The sequence below is a fragment of the Ixodes scapularis genome, unplaced genomic scaffold, assembly GCF_016920785.2.
Source record: "Ixodes scapularis isolate PalLabHiFi unplaced genomic scaffold, ASM1692078v2 PGA_scaffold2__306_contigs__length_199485367, whole genome shotgun sequence".
Taxonomy (NCBI): domain Eukaryota; kingdom Metazoa; phylum Arthropoda; class Arachnida; order Ixodida; family Ixodidae; genus Ixodes; species Ixodes scapularis.
Window position 1 is genome coordinate 46,322,798 of NW_024609857.1, and position 14,362 is coordinate 46,337,159.

Here is a 14,362-nt window from a genome sequence, read left to right on the forward strand (position 1 = left end):
CCCGTATGCAATAATGTCGTCAAGATACACCAGTGCCATAGTCCACTTGAGGTGGCCTAGAATTCTATCCATAAGGCGTTTAAAGGTAGCCGGCGCGTTACAGAGGCCGTATGGTAATCTTGTAAATTGGTAAAGCCCGGCAGGACTTATGAACGCCGATTTCTCAGCATCGTCGGGGTTCAGAGGTACTTGCCAATATCCTGACAAGAGATCAAGGGTTGTGAAGTAACTGGTGCCTTGTAGTCTGTCTAGTGAATCATCAAGGCGAGGTAGGAAATATGCGTCCTGTTTCGTGATGCTGTTCACCTTCCTGTAATCAACACAAAACATACAGTCCCATCTTTCTTGCGTACCAAGACGACCGGTGACGACCATGGGCTGTTGGATGGTGTGGCAATTCATCTATTAAGCATATCGTCAACCTGTGTTCGGATCACGGCAGGCTCTACTGGAGCAAGGCAACGTAAGGATTGGTGAATGGGGGCATGATCGCCAGTATTAATGTTGTGTTCTGCAAGATGTGTGCATCCGAGTTCGTTGTGAGTTAGTGCCCCACATGCCCGGTAGGTTGTGATTAGTTCTTTGAGAGATTCAATCTGATGATTGCCGAGGGTTGGACTAAACTGGAAGATATCCCATGTTATTTGTGCGTATTTTTTAGGGTTGTTCTGTCAATCCTGGTTGATCGATCGCCGCTGTAAGAAGTTCTGTTGGAGTGAGAGGAAACGACTTGCCGACATAGTGCCCTTGCTGCAGAATAATTGAGTTATGCCCGAGATTCATCATCAGGATGCTGAAATGACCTGCTATACTTGTAGTTAGCGTTTGCGATACTGCCACTTTGTAGCCAGGTTTTGAAATACAATGTCACCGTTAAGATCGGGTGGGTTTGACCGCACTTTGATCCACATGGCTGTCCCTGGTTGTAGCACTGTTGTAGCTGCAGTATGAATATCTCAGGTTTCATGTTTTTGAACTGATGATGATTGGAGAGCACATGTGTAGTAGATTTCCCAATACACTTGCTCTGTGAGATGCAGACGATGCCCAGAGAAATATGAAGTTACTACAAAAGAGTCGAAGCAGCAAGAAAAACGCATAAGATGCCCAGGAAGTCATAAAATACGACCATAACCGTCGAAGTAGCGCATACTCATGACATGCGCTTTGATCTGATGGCAGAGTTTCTTGACAGGCCGTAGGAGGTTCCCAAGAAAATAAGCCGGTTTTAGCACACCAGGTGTATCCAAGAATTAAAGGACACACACAGTTTGGAATTACAACAAAGTCTTCAACTGATGTGCGACCAAATACTGTAATTTTAGTTTCACTTTTCCTATGGTTGGCATGCTTTCCCCCTGAGCAGTTAGTAGAACTGGGCAGTCTGGGAACACTTTAATAACCAAGGAAAGAAGGGACATATCAATATCATTCACAGCTGCTCCAGTGTCAAAAAGTGCGTCCACAACCCCCCAGTTTTCAACCAGTACAGGATGGCGGGGAACCGACGTTAACTGGTCTGTAACTGATACGAGGGGCCTTTGAGGGGTTATAACCGGTGCGGCCCCCAAGGACCGGGAATAGCGTTTCCCGATTTAGCATGAGCAGCTGAGCATTCGGATGCAAAATGACCATGGCGGCCTCATCGGTAGAACGACCCAGCGGTATTGTTCCGTGAGCGAGCAGACGCAAGCTGAGAGCGCGTGTGCTGTGGAATTCTCGATGGTTGTACTGTAACTCCAGAAAGTGCTGCTGGTTGCATGCGGTTGGTAGCCCATTGAGCAGCGCGTTCATCTCCATGGCATATCCGAGTGCGGCTCGCATTGTTTCTGGATTTGCAGTCTTACAAACTTCTGGACCTCAGGGTTGCCTATGGCATCCACAAACGCGGCTGTCCCCACAAGATTCAGTGTATCGGACGTTGCCCCCGGGGAGGATTTGTAGGTCAAACGCTTTATACTTGCAGCGAGTTCTGGAAAACTCTCGCTTGCCTTTTGGCGCCGCGAACGCAATTCTGCATACAATGTTTGCTGCAGATGTTCATTACCGAAACGATCGCGCAAGCTCGCAATCAATGCTGCGTAAGTGAGCCGGGTTCGTTGGAGTACATGAAGAACGCTGAGAGAAGGGCCATCTAGTTGGGCGATGACAGCTCGTGCCTTCTCGTCTTCAGTCCAGTGGTTTGCATCGGAAATTATGTCAACCTGTTGTAGGTATAAATCCAAGGGTGTTTCGCCATTAAATGGCTGTAACTTGAGACGGGGTTCACCAGAAGATGTAGTCGGGGGGCTTGTGAAAAGAGTCTGCTCAACTGCGAGGACAGTTGGTTGCGCTGTTTGCTGAAGTGTCTCCAGAGCAGCTACTCGACGGTAGATGTCGGCATGACTTACGGTTAGAAGGTCCGAAGATTGCTGCGTAGCAGCAATGATCGTTTGAGCCTGCAGTTCCAACAGTCTTTGCAGCGTCTTTAATGCCACCGCTGTCGTTGGAATGTCGGTTGGTGCGGCCACCGATTGTAAAGAGGCTTCCTCTCTGCTGGGCTTGGGAGGGCAGCTCACCGGAAGGCGTCCCTTGTACCGGCAAAGGACCTCGTCGGGTTTCGGTCGGCATCCCACCGGTGCCAGCAATTCGTCACGGTTTATTTCCTGGCTTCTCCAACGTTTTCGTCCTCAATCTCTGTCCCGAGACCCGCTTCTTCATCTTCCCTTTTTACTTCGCCGTTACAATATGTATAGTCCGGCCTTCCTGACGAAGGCCGGACTCCGACCGAAACGTCAAAGAATTAGCCTTCCGTTGTTGCTGTTTTCACCAAGGGTTCTCTTTTCTTCTCAGTTATATACCCACGCCTTCGGCCCCCCGCCACCATGCCCCGTTACATATATATATATATATATATATATATATATATATATATATATATATATATATATTCCTACGAGGACGAAGACGTCGGGCTGTTTCGGCGCCACGGGCACAAGTCACCGACTTGTGCCGATGGTGGACATTTTCGAATTAAAAGCCGAACCTCAAAATGGACGTCTCCTTGCTTGGTCATCACGTTACTTCGCAGCATCAGCCAACTACCACCGTCCGGAATCGCCCAAGGTGAGCAGCAAGCCGCTCTACTTCGCACGGGATCCCATCCAGCTTCGCCAAAGAAATCCCCCCCCCCCCCCCAACTTCGCCGACTTCGAGACAGACGACGTCGAGGACTGGCTTCGTACATACCAAAGGGCAAGCTTCATGATGCCTGGGACGACACGTTTAAACTCGCTAACGTCGTGTTCTACCTCCGTGACACCACCAAGGTCAGGTTTGACAGCCACGAGGACCATTTCAGCACATGGGATGCCTTCAAGACCAAGCTCTCCGACGTCTTCGGTTGCCTAGTAAGCCGCAAGGAAAACACAAAACACGCGCTTGCTTCTCGTGCACAGACGGTGGGCGAGTCAGTAATCACTTACATCGAGGCCATCCTAGCCCTCCGCAGACGCGTGGATTCTGCAATTCACGAGTCCGAGAAAGCAGCACATATAATGAAAGACATCGCCGAAGACGCGTTTACCATGCAGGTATCGCACAACCCAACTACGGTAACTGAATTAAAGTACGAGTGTCGACGATGGAACGCGCATAGAAACCGACGCATCGCTGGTCAAGCCACCGTTTTCAGGCTTCCAAACTGCGTCCTCTCGGCATCAGCTCCGACTAGTGAACTGAAGACCCTCATCAGATACCTCATCAAAGAGGAACTCGGGCTCCTGTTGCCGTCGGCCCAGCTTCCTTTCGCATCTGAACAGCAAACCACGACCAAAGACAGCCTCAGGCAGCTCATTCTCGAAGAATTATGGGCATCGACTCGAATCCTCACAGAAACTCTGTGCGCTGCCTCACCTGCACGCTACTACCAGAATTATTTCAATCAGCTTGTCGGGCAGCCAAAATATCCTAGTCAGCGTATTAACAACGGGGATCGCGGTTGCCACCAGCAGTATCTACAACCCACATATCGCCCTGTTTGTTTCCATTGTAGCATCCGGGGACATGTTGCACGCGACTGTAACCGTCGCCAGTGGGACACACCTCGACGTGTCTACGCGTTACGACCGCCAGCTACATATGACCTCAACGAAAACCCTTACAACAACCGAGATCTCGGTGATCGGGACACGAGGTACCCCACCAGATTCAGCTGGCCACGACGTTCAGCGTCCCCCACCAACCGTGGTCGCCACAGCCGGACCCCGTTATCTGTCTATCGCTCATCCTTCATCACCCCTCCGGTCCGACCAGACCTTTCTTAAGTCATTCATTCTCGGGGAAAACTAAAATTGGCAGCTCAAGGGGGTACAGCTGCTTCTAGATCAAATCAACATCCCCCGCGATCATTTCCATCTTCAAACCTGCTAGACATTATCATGAAGCAGGTGAGATTCACGGAATTAATCGACGCTGCTGCATCTATTTCAATTATCAACGAAAACGTTCGAAAAAAAAAGTTAAAGCTTGTTGGCCCACCCTTGGAAGGGGGTTGTATCCACACTGCTAACACATCTCTGACTCATTCACACGGCGTAGTGTCCATGTCGATAACAATTGGCACTGACTCACATCGCCATTGTTTTGTCGTTTTATCTCACTGCAACCATGACGTTTTCCTCGGATGGGAGTTTTTAGCTACACGTCACGCCCTCATTGTTTGTAGTAGGAATGAAGTGCATTTAAGTGGCATTGAAATCTCGCCCGACTCCGCTCCTTGCCAAACCGTCGCTTTTCTTACCGCCTCCGACTACCGAATACAACCATTCACCACAAAACTCATATAGCTAGATGCAGATGTCAGTGACTCTGATTACTTAATTGAACCCAACAGGAAAGTTATTTTTCAAAAAAATATTTTTGCCTTACCTACAGCACTTGCAGCCTCCTGCGGCGATTGAACTCCTGTTTGGATTACTTATACAGCAAATCTTGCTCAGGTTTTGTCCGCTGGTACGTGCGTCGGCACGACAGACACTCAGGCAATCCAGCACATGAATAGTGTTACCCTCACACCATCACAACAAGAGTCACCACCTACCAAATCATGCGAACACGAATCCGACGCATTCTTGACAATGATTGATCCTCATTTACTACCTACATAGCGTGACAAGTGATCAAACCTTCTGCACGATTTCACCGATTTATTTGACGTCTATGCAAAAACTTTCGGTGCAATCTCCACTCTACAGCATATTATCGACACAGGAGACCACCGTACAAAGCGGTCCCTATCGCGTTTCCTAAACTAAACGCCGAGTTATTCAGAAGCAGGCAAATGACATGTTACAAGGAATTATCGAAGAATCCTCAAGCCCGTGGTCTTCACCAGTCGTCGTCGTGAAAAAGAAAGCCGTCAGTTGAAGATTTTCTGTCAAATACAGGCGTTTAGACAACATCACAAAAAAAGATGTCAAAACTTTGCCACGTATAGATAATGGCCTTTTTACACTATATGGCTCCCGGTGCTTTTCATTAATCTACGTGCGCTATGGTTATTGGCAGATTAGTGTAGACAAAAAGCGTAGAGAAAAAAACAGCCTTTGTGACACCTGATGGCCTCTAGCAGTTCCGCGTAATGCCCTTTGGGCTTTGCAATGCCCCTCCCACATTCGAAAGAATGATGGATACCTTATTACGTGGCCTAAGATGGACGACGTATTTGTGCTATTTAGACGATGTGGTAGTGTACTCCTCCAACTTCCATGAGCCTCTATCTCGACACCGCGCGGTTATCTTGTGTTTCCGCAATGCTTCCCTGCAGTTGAATTTCAAGAAGTGCGAATTCCGCGCTCAGACGCTCATGATACTCGGTCATGTTGTCGATACTCAGAAGATAAAGCTAGACCCCGACAAGCTCAACACCGTATCTCATTTTCCTCGTCCAACAAACCCCAAAATACTACGGCCTTTTCCAGGTCCGTGCTCGTACTTTCGTCGCTTCATCTGTGGTTTTGCTAACATCTCTGCGCCCCTCAACCACCTTCTTAAAAAGTATACACCATTTATTTGCTGCTAAACTCAAGACGAGAAATTTCTATCCTTAAAAGCAGCTTTAATAACGCAGCCCGTGTTAGCCCATTTTGATCCGCAAGGCGATACCAAAATACACTCAGACTCGAGCGGTTTCGGACTAGGCGCCGTTCTAATTCAAAAGCGTCAAGGCCACGACCATGTCATCGCATATGCCAGCCGATCATTGTCAAAAACCGAAATAAACTATGCCATCTCAGAAAAAGAATGCCTAGTTGTAATCTGGGCTATAACAAAGTTTCGACCGTACATCTTTGGACGTCCATTTAAGGAAATCACCGACCACCATGCCTTGTGTTGGTTGGCTAATTTAAAGGATCTAAGCGCACGCCTAGGCCGATGGGCGTTCAAGATGCAAGTGTACTGCGCCAGTATCTGCTACAAATCTGGAAAGAAGCATGAAACATCCGACTGGCTGTCTTGGAATCCAGTTGATACCTGCCCCGAAAAACATGGAGCACTTGCTGCCGCAGTGTCCCTAACATCCTCCGTTGATTTCGGCAGTGAACAGCAGTAGGACCCCAAACCACAGAAGATTATTGCTGCTCTCGACACCCTCACCTAACTCAGAGGGACAAACGGGGAACCCGCCTTTGTATATTCCAGAATAACATACTCTATCGCCGAAACTATCGTCCACACGGTCCTGATCTCTTGTTCGTCGTCCCCAGACACCTCCAATCGAATATTCAGTTGGCATTGCATGACGACCCTACTGACGGTCATAAGGGTGTTTACGAACCGTACCTGTGTGCCCGCACCATCTTTAACTGGAAAGGTATGTATAGTGATGTCTTCAAATACGACAGACACATCCTGCGTCAAGTGACAGCGGCGGAAAAAGCCTACCCAGCTGCCAGCCGGTCTCCTTCAATCCCTGCCACCACCTCACTATATGTTTGAGCGAGTCGGCATTGACTTGCTCGGTCCCTTTCCTAAATCGTTCTCAGGCAACCGCTGGGTGATTGTCGCAATCGATCATTTCTCGCGGTACGCTGAAACTTGCCATTCGCCTCATGGTACAACCACAAAAGATTGCCACATTTCTTCTTTCTCAGGTCATTTTTCAGCATGGCCCACCTCGCTAGCGGATCAGCAATCTTGGCCGCGCTTTCCTTTCTCAGATTTTTCAAGATCGTTTGCATGTTTCCGGCACTGTGCACACATTTACGGCTGCGTACCACCCTCAAACAAATGGCATGGTCGAACGATTCAATCACACACTTCCAGATATGCTGTCCATGTCTGTCCATGCCGACCAACGCCGCTGGGACGCAGTACTTCCATTTTAAACATAAGCTTTTAACACTGCAGTTCACGACACGCACGGATATTCTCTTTTTTTTTTTTCTTTTTTATAACCGTTTCCAAGTATCCAAGCTAGACACACTTTTTCCTTCCCGCGATTATGTCACCCAGATCTCCCCCAGCGCTGCCGAAATGATTTGTCGAGCGGAGGAACCACGCCAACTTACACGTGAACGTACCCGCGCTTTGCAGTAAAGACAATCCCTGCAGTGCAACGCCACCCATCGGCCTTCAAGGTGTTCTGCCGGCGACTTAGTTTGGATAAGGCTACCACACTAGACAATTAAGCAAAGCAACCAAGCTGCTTCATCGATATGCCGGGCCTTACAAAATCATCGCCCAAATCTCAGACGTGACCTACCGAGTGGAACTCCGGCAACTCCTCCACGCTCGCCGTCGAACATCAACAGACATTGTCCACGTCAGCCGCATGAAACCGTACTATCCCCCATCCAAGCCATATCACCCTTCTCCATCCCCCTCAATGCATGCACCCTTCGGTCGGGACGACCTACGCTTTTTCCCGGGCAATTGCTACGAGGAAGAAGATGGCGGGCGGTCTTTTCCAATTAAAAGCCGAACCGCGAACGGACATCGCTTTCCTTGGTGCCAGAACAACGTAACAATATATATATATATATATATATACATATACGTATACATATATGATTTTTTCTTCTTTGTGGAGTTGCTTTGCGTTCCCTCTATTCTCGAAATAAAAGAACTGGACACTAACGAAGAGTGGTTTCGATTCGCAATTTTAGATAAAATTATGCCTTACTGTTTTGACACTTCAAAACTTCTGACCAAGTTTCTCCTGAAAAAACAATGTTTTCAATGCTGCTAATATTTCACGACCATCGATTACTATACCACACACAACTAGATCATCGTTTCCTGTTTTTAATATGAGTTTATAGGAGAACTACACGCAGAACGCAGTATTCTATTAAGGAGGTTTGCAGCTGTCCCGCACTTTATATTTGCCTTTAAAAGATTTAAATGCGAGTTTTTTTTTTCAATTTCTCTTTATCGCACTTAATAGTTTAATACTACTCGCCATCTGATCCATCATCGCAACTACTGAATTGTATTGGTCATTTTCATGTTTTCACTGTGCTCATGTTCTACTAATATTTAAAAAAAAAAACACAATCGAAAGTAAAAGGATACACAAACGTCTATCTATATTTTCGAAGACGTATTCGAAGTTTCCAAACTTATACTTACAGTGAACTCTGCCCATGTTCGAATAACATTGGGAAGGACCCATTTTCGGCGGGACCAAGGCTGGAAAATCGGCCGCACTTTTCCTTGCCTCCGAATGCTGGGTCACTCTCGTAGTTTCGGTACACCGGATACCACGTCTCTTGAATCGGTAAGCACTGCATTAAAGGATTAAAAAAAAAAAAAAAAAAAGCTGTGGCATACGCTGTTTTTCATTTTTTTTTTCTTTATTTGTTTTGCGGGTATTTTTCCGCATGGAAAAATATCTTATGGTACGTTGCAATTTTAGTAACAGTAATATTACAGTAATATACTATAGAGTATTATAGTGCTACTGTAATATCCTGTAGCATATCCTACATTATGTAGCATGTTACAGTTTTAGAATATCATGACAAGCTCCTTCCACAAAACCAGTGTTGTGCGGAACGGCGTTGCAAAGAACCCCGTTCCTTGAACGCGTTCCTTTCTGGAGGAACGAGGGAGCGACGCCATTCCATCTGCTATCAGTGGAACTGAGCAGGAACTTGTCTCGTTTTTTTTACCAAAAACAACAAAAAAAGAGGGCGTTTTTTTTTTGCATTTGTGTAGTGATGGCATTTTTATTTAATTTCTAAGGGGGAAACTCTAAAGAAGTATAAAAAGAATATATTTACGAAGAGCAGGATCCCTGCAGCTTTTTTGTTTGTTATTTTAGGGTTTATTTTGTGGGGTCCTGGTATGGTACAAGTCGGGAACAGGCGCGCTGGTGGATATAAATTTATTTATCAGTGGCCTACATTGCGGCACAAAACACAATTCGAAGAAAAAAAAACATTAAAAAAGACGTCCCAGACTCGGCTACTTTCTTTGCTTCCTAGAATGCGAATCTTCACACATCCAGAAATGTATGGCCGACTGCAGCCATTACTGAATTTTCACTAAGAGACCTACTGTTGCAGCAAAAGACCAGGTTACCAGACATTGAACGCAACCTTGTAGCTCGAATGATGGGAATACAAAGGATACACAAAAGTTAACCTTTATTTCCTCTCGGCTTCTCCCCCACATTCACACTGAAAAACGAATATGATATTCACGGAGAAGGACCGGTCGCTTTCAAGACTGAGTTTCCAAAACCCTTACCCATTTCTCCACTTACTCTTCTTGCGGACAGCAACATCGAGAAGCAAATGTTGTTAAGTTCAAACAGGAGACTTTGTTAGATGGAAAAGTGTGAGGTTGTTGTAAAACGCGTGTGCAATGTAGGTAACCCTTTAATAAAGAGTAATAAAATTAAATCCGCTCCTTCGCGGCTCACAGTACGTTTGGCTCCTTTGATTAGTCTACCACAAACATAATGATGAAAGGTTGAATTTAAAAGGTAAATAATCAACAAAAGGAACGTTGCTTCCGGTTGTTTTCTTCTCCTGGCGTCCTTCCATCACGGCATCGATATTCGTATGTAGCCGTTTGATGATGGTATATATATATATATATAACCTTTGGGGAAACAGCAGAAACCGACGGGTCTATTGCCACCTTTGGGGAGTCCGGCCTTCGTCAGGAATCAAATATATATATATATATATACATATATATATACGAGGTTCGTTTGAACTAACTAAAGATGGTAATTAGCAAGATACAAAATTAATCTACATGTAAAAATAGTTCCAATTTTTAAACTGTAACGCGAACGCGTTCCAAAAGTCGGAATGAAGAAGGAACGAGCTTTCATTCCTCTTCTTGAGGAACGTGTACAACACTGCTCAAAACCGCCCTGTTCGCCATATTACTAGTTTTCTCTTCTCAACTTTCCTCCCCACCGTCTTTCACGCCGCTACAGCGAAAAAAGTGGCGGGCTTTTCAAGCGGACCCTGATCTACTATTCTTAACCTTCAACAAACTATATTTTACAGATATTCAGAAACAATACGTGAAGCCGTATCACAAAACTAATATACCATTGACCAAACGTCCGATAAAATTGGTCACGAGACGTCAACGCATGTTTTATTGCATGTTATATATACCGACTACATTGTTCAGTTCCGTCAACATTATCGGTAAGAGGCAATAGCCTGCTTGTTTTATGTTCTCACAAATCGAATGATGTTGTGAAACCTAATTGATTTATAGATCGTGCTTATTTAGGGCGACAATGTTTGTATAAGGCAGAGTACTTAATACCATTTGGGAGCAATATTAGAAAATGCGCGTATGGCCTGTTCGCATCAACTGCAAAGCGCTGTACATGCTGGAAAGTGTGGCCCATCCGGTACTATCAGCATCAAAATACAAATATGAGAAAAAGGCACTTCTACGTATATAACACTATTATGACTTTTGATGCTCCATCATCGACCCTTCTCAAAAGTTATCGACCCTAGTGGCGGCGCAACGAACTTCACAATATTCTTCGTTACTACGTCGCCGAATTCCAGAACGATGCGACCGCAGTGCATACTTCCTAACATGCCGACAGACCGATACCCGGCCAAATGAACTCGAAAAATACCAAAAGGTTAAAAAAGTTCTTTATTTCAGCCTACCTATGGTGCCTGGAACGCGTGGCCAAATGGTGTATTTAGCGAGTCCCAAAAATGTGTTTCCTCAATGTCTGCCTGATAAGCTCATGGAAGTACCATCCCGTCGCCGGCCGCGATAGCGCCGGTGTAACCGCAGCGGTGGTGGATATGGCGCAGACGAATGTTTTGCTGCATGTTACTGTCCAGCTTGACACCCCACTGAAGCTTTGGCAGTCAGCAGTTGGAATGCCGTGATGACAACGACAATAACGTTCTCCCGTACTTTTGTCCGGGACTTCTGCCACCAGCCAGCAGGATCGCAGCATCCGACGGCCTAGCACTCCGGCTGTTATGCCGTCATTTGCTTCCACTTCGCGTCCACCTTCGATGCATGGGTGAAATAGGACGCTCAACACACCAGTCGGAGACGCGCTCCAGGCACCGTACTCACAATAAGGTCGATAATGGGCAAAGGCTGAATAAGAGCGCCGTGTCTGCGGTTGGCTAGGACTCTTATTAAATTAGCATCGTCGTTGGGCACGGCAAAATTGACGTGTCCTCGCCGTCGTACTGCGATGGTGCTTCACGGAGTAAGAGGAGGGTGCGAGACGGCTTTGTATTGTCTAGGTTAAGTTGCTCTGTTCCGAAGATTGACTTCATTACTGTTTGCTTTGACACAGTAGATAAGAATAGTTTTCAGACTACCTCGTATTTGTTGACTCCGAAGAGCTCCCCCCCCCCCCCTTTCCTATATCAAATGGCATGAGATAATATTCAGCATGGCCTGATATTTTCAAGGTGGTGTTCTCTCCAATTCGGAGTGCACTAATGAAACAAAACTTAAGAAACCCAAGGCATAGCGAGAACCGAACTCTTATAGGTTCTCGGCAGCCAATGAGATTTTAGAATTAACCGATAGCAACGCCGAAGAACCAATAAAAAAACAAGAAGTATTTGAACATAATAAGCCACGCCCTGCGTTTCTTAAGCTGTCATTAACTACAGTGAGCACAGCCAGAGCGGTGAAGTGTTATGTGCCATTTCTGTTTGCCGAGTATAGTTCCCCATACTTGAACGTTCCGCCGCACTATTGTTCTTATGATAATCTTTTAGCTTCAGGAGGCAAAAAACTAAGCATGGTTGCACGCAATTCGGCGCGATGTTTACCTAAGTTCTAGTCAACTTAAAAGGATTACGCAAGTTTTCATTTCTCCCTATCGGAAAATACAGTTTCATATTTTTTTTTAAAGCATCATTAGAGAACGCACACCCGTGTTCAGCCTCATTGTTGCTCAGCGTTTCAAACACACCCTATAAAAATTCCTAAAGGGAAACAGATAGCGACGTCAAACACCAATAGTTGGATTTTTCATTATAAGTTCTACCAATAAGAGATGGCCGATTGATGCCATATTCCGAACGTCGTGCAGCCACAATGGAAAAAAAAACTACGTCCAATCGCGTTTACAAGGGATACGCATGGCTATCGGAACATGACACCAATCGCTCGCCTGATTGATCGAACGCGTCAAAGGAAGACCTGTTATTTTCGACCCGACCGCATAATCCTATAGCGGACATGCAGGAGTCTACGAGAGATCAGGTATGAGTGAGACGTAATGTTGGACTAGACGTACATCCATAGCGTTCTGGTACTTGCCCAGTGCTGGGTTCAGTTCTGGATAGGGCGGGCGAACGTCACTGCACAAGGAAGTCAGAAGAACGGCGGCAGCAATACTACCGATAAAAAGAGCTTTTGCCATGGTGGAGTCTCTCCAAAGCGGCCGTCCACGATGCTTTCCCTGGGAATGCCACAATCAGGTTAGCGTTGGGTTTTATAACTAAACTTTTATCTCTAATCTATTGTCTATACTATTCGTTCGCATGACCCTCATTCACACATATATATAAAAAAACGTTATTAACTCCAAGGACTTTTTTTAATTTCAAAATTCCGCCTTTGTTGGTTTTTGCTTGTAACTTCAGGGGTTTGCAGAACTGAGTTAAAAGCATTCTGTAATACACTATCACAAAGTAATTTCCTGTGCATGCGATTCAATTTACGACGATACGATCTCTATGCAGTCGGTTTCAAAAAGCTGCGGGTACTTTGCTGGGAATTGGGGTTTAGGATTTTTTTTTTCAAGACCACCGTAGCCAGGCGGTATGGAACGCTCGTTTCCAAACAAGCCGTACCTCCAGCTGGTAACTTATGAAGCTTACCCTACCGAAGAACCCAGTACCTCTTTTCACTATCTAGATTAGGGAAATGTAAATTTCATTTGAACTGTTTCTGGAAACCTTAACTCCAGTTTGCAGACAAACGGAAAATTTATGAACGCGTGAAATCCAGATAGAACTCAAATAGATTTTCAGTTCTATATTCCAGATGGCGAAAGATGTCAACTATTTGTTTTGTTTTTTCGTTCCGGTGGCCGCCTCCCCAATGGTGTGCATGTCCTTCTAAAGGAAGCGGTAACCAGTATAGAGGAGGCAAGCATCGAGCGCTTGCGCGACCCGTAAGCAACACCACGACCAATAAAATAACTTGGCGGACTTGTTTTGATCAAGAACTGTTACTTGGCGTTGCACGAATGTCTGTTCGATTATTTTGCTTTAGAATTTAAAGAATGCATTCGTCCTCCATACAGTAGGACGAATGCATTTGTCTAGTTTAATAAAACATGGTAAAATATAAATGTTAACACACGGGACTACGTTGTAGAATTTCTACTACGCCCCTTCATAATTACCTTTAAATCGCAGCTAAAGGTAGCAGTAATACAACGGCCGGTTGTAATAAAAATTTAAAAAAAACTTTCGCGGGTATCCAAAACACACCAAGGCAAACAATTTTCTAACTGCTGCGAATTCTTTCGAGTGAAGTTTTCGACGCTGCCGTAAATATGGTGAAAAAATCGGAAGCCCGCTCCATCAACACTTGAACTGAAAGCGAACGTCTCTAACAAATTCACCGATGTACTATTGTTTCTTATTTGTATTAAAGAAAAGTTTCGCTTGCTTTAAACAGTATCTGGTAAACCCCCAAGTGTTGCTGGCCATCTATTGCACTGTGATTCCCTTTTTGAGGCATACCAGGTAGGGATAATAGAATATATCTAAAACCAAAAGCACCAACCAACTATCGCGTATCTGGCATGTATTGTAGAAGTAAATCATCTCGGTAACTGAAGTAGTTAAACTTCAGAATATTCAAATCAAGCATATCATCACTCTAGCAA

The 14,362-nt window shown here is 45.4% G+C and overlaps 1 protein-coding gene across 1 annotated transcript in view; it reads right to left on the reverse strand.

Annotated features, from left to right (window-relative positions):
* The window catches only part of LOC121836470, a 29,689-nt gene extending 16,806 nt beyond the window's left edge, over positions 1–12,883 (reverse strand). Inside the window, exons 1-2 of the mRNA XM_042291372.1 lie at positions 12,758–12,883; positions 8,614–8,768 (exon numbers count right to left, since the gene is read on the reverse strand). Coding sequence (XP_042147306.1) covers positions 8,614–8,768; positions 12,758–12,883 — 281 coding nt within the window. The remainder of the gene's footprint in view (positions 1–8,613; positions 8,769–12,757) is intronic.
* Positions 12,884–14,362: the final 1,479 nt, after the last annotated feature.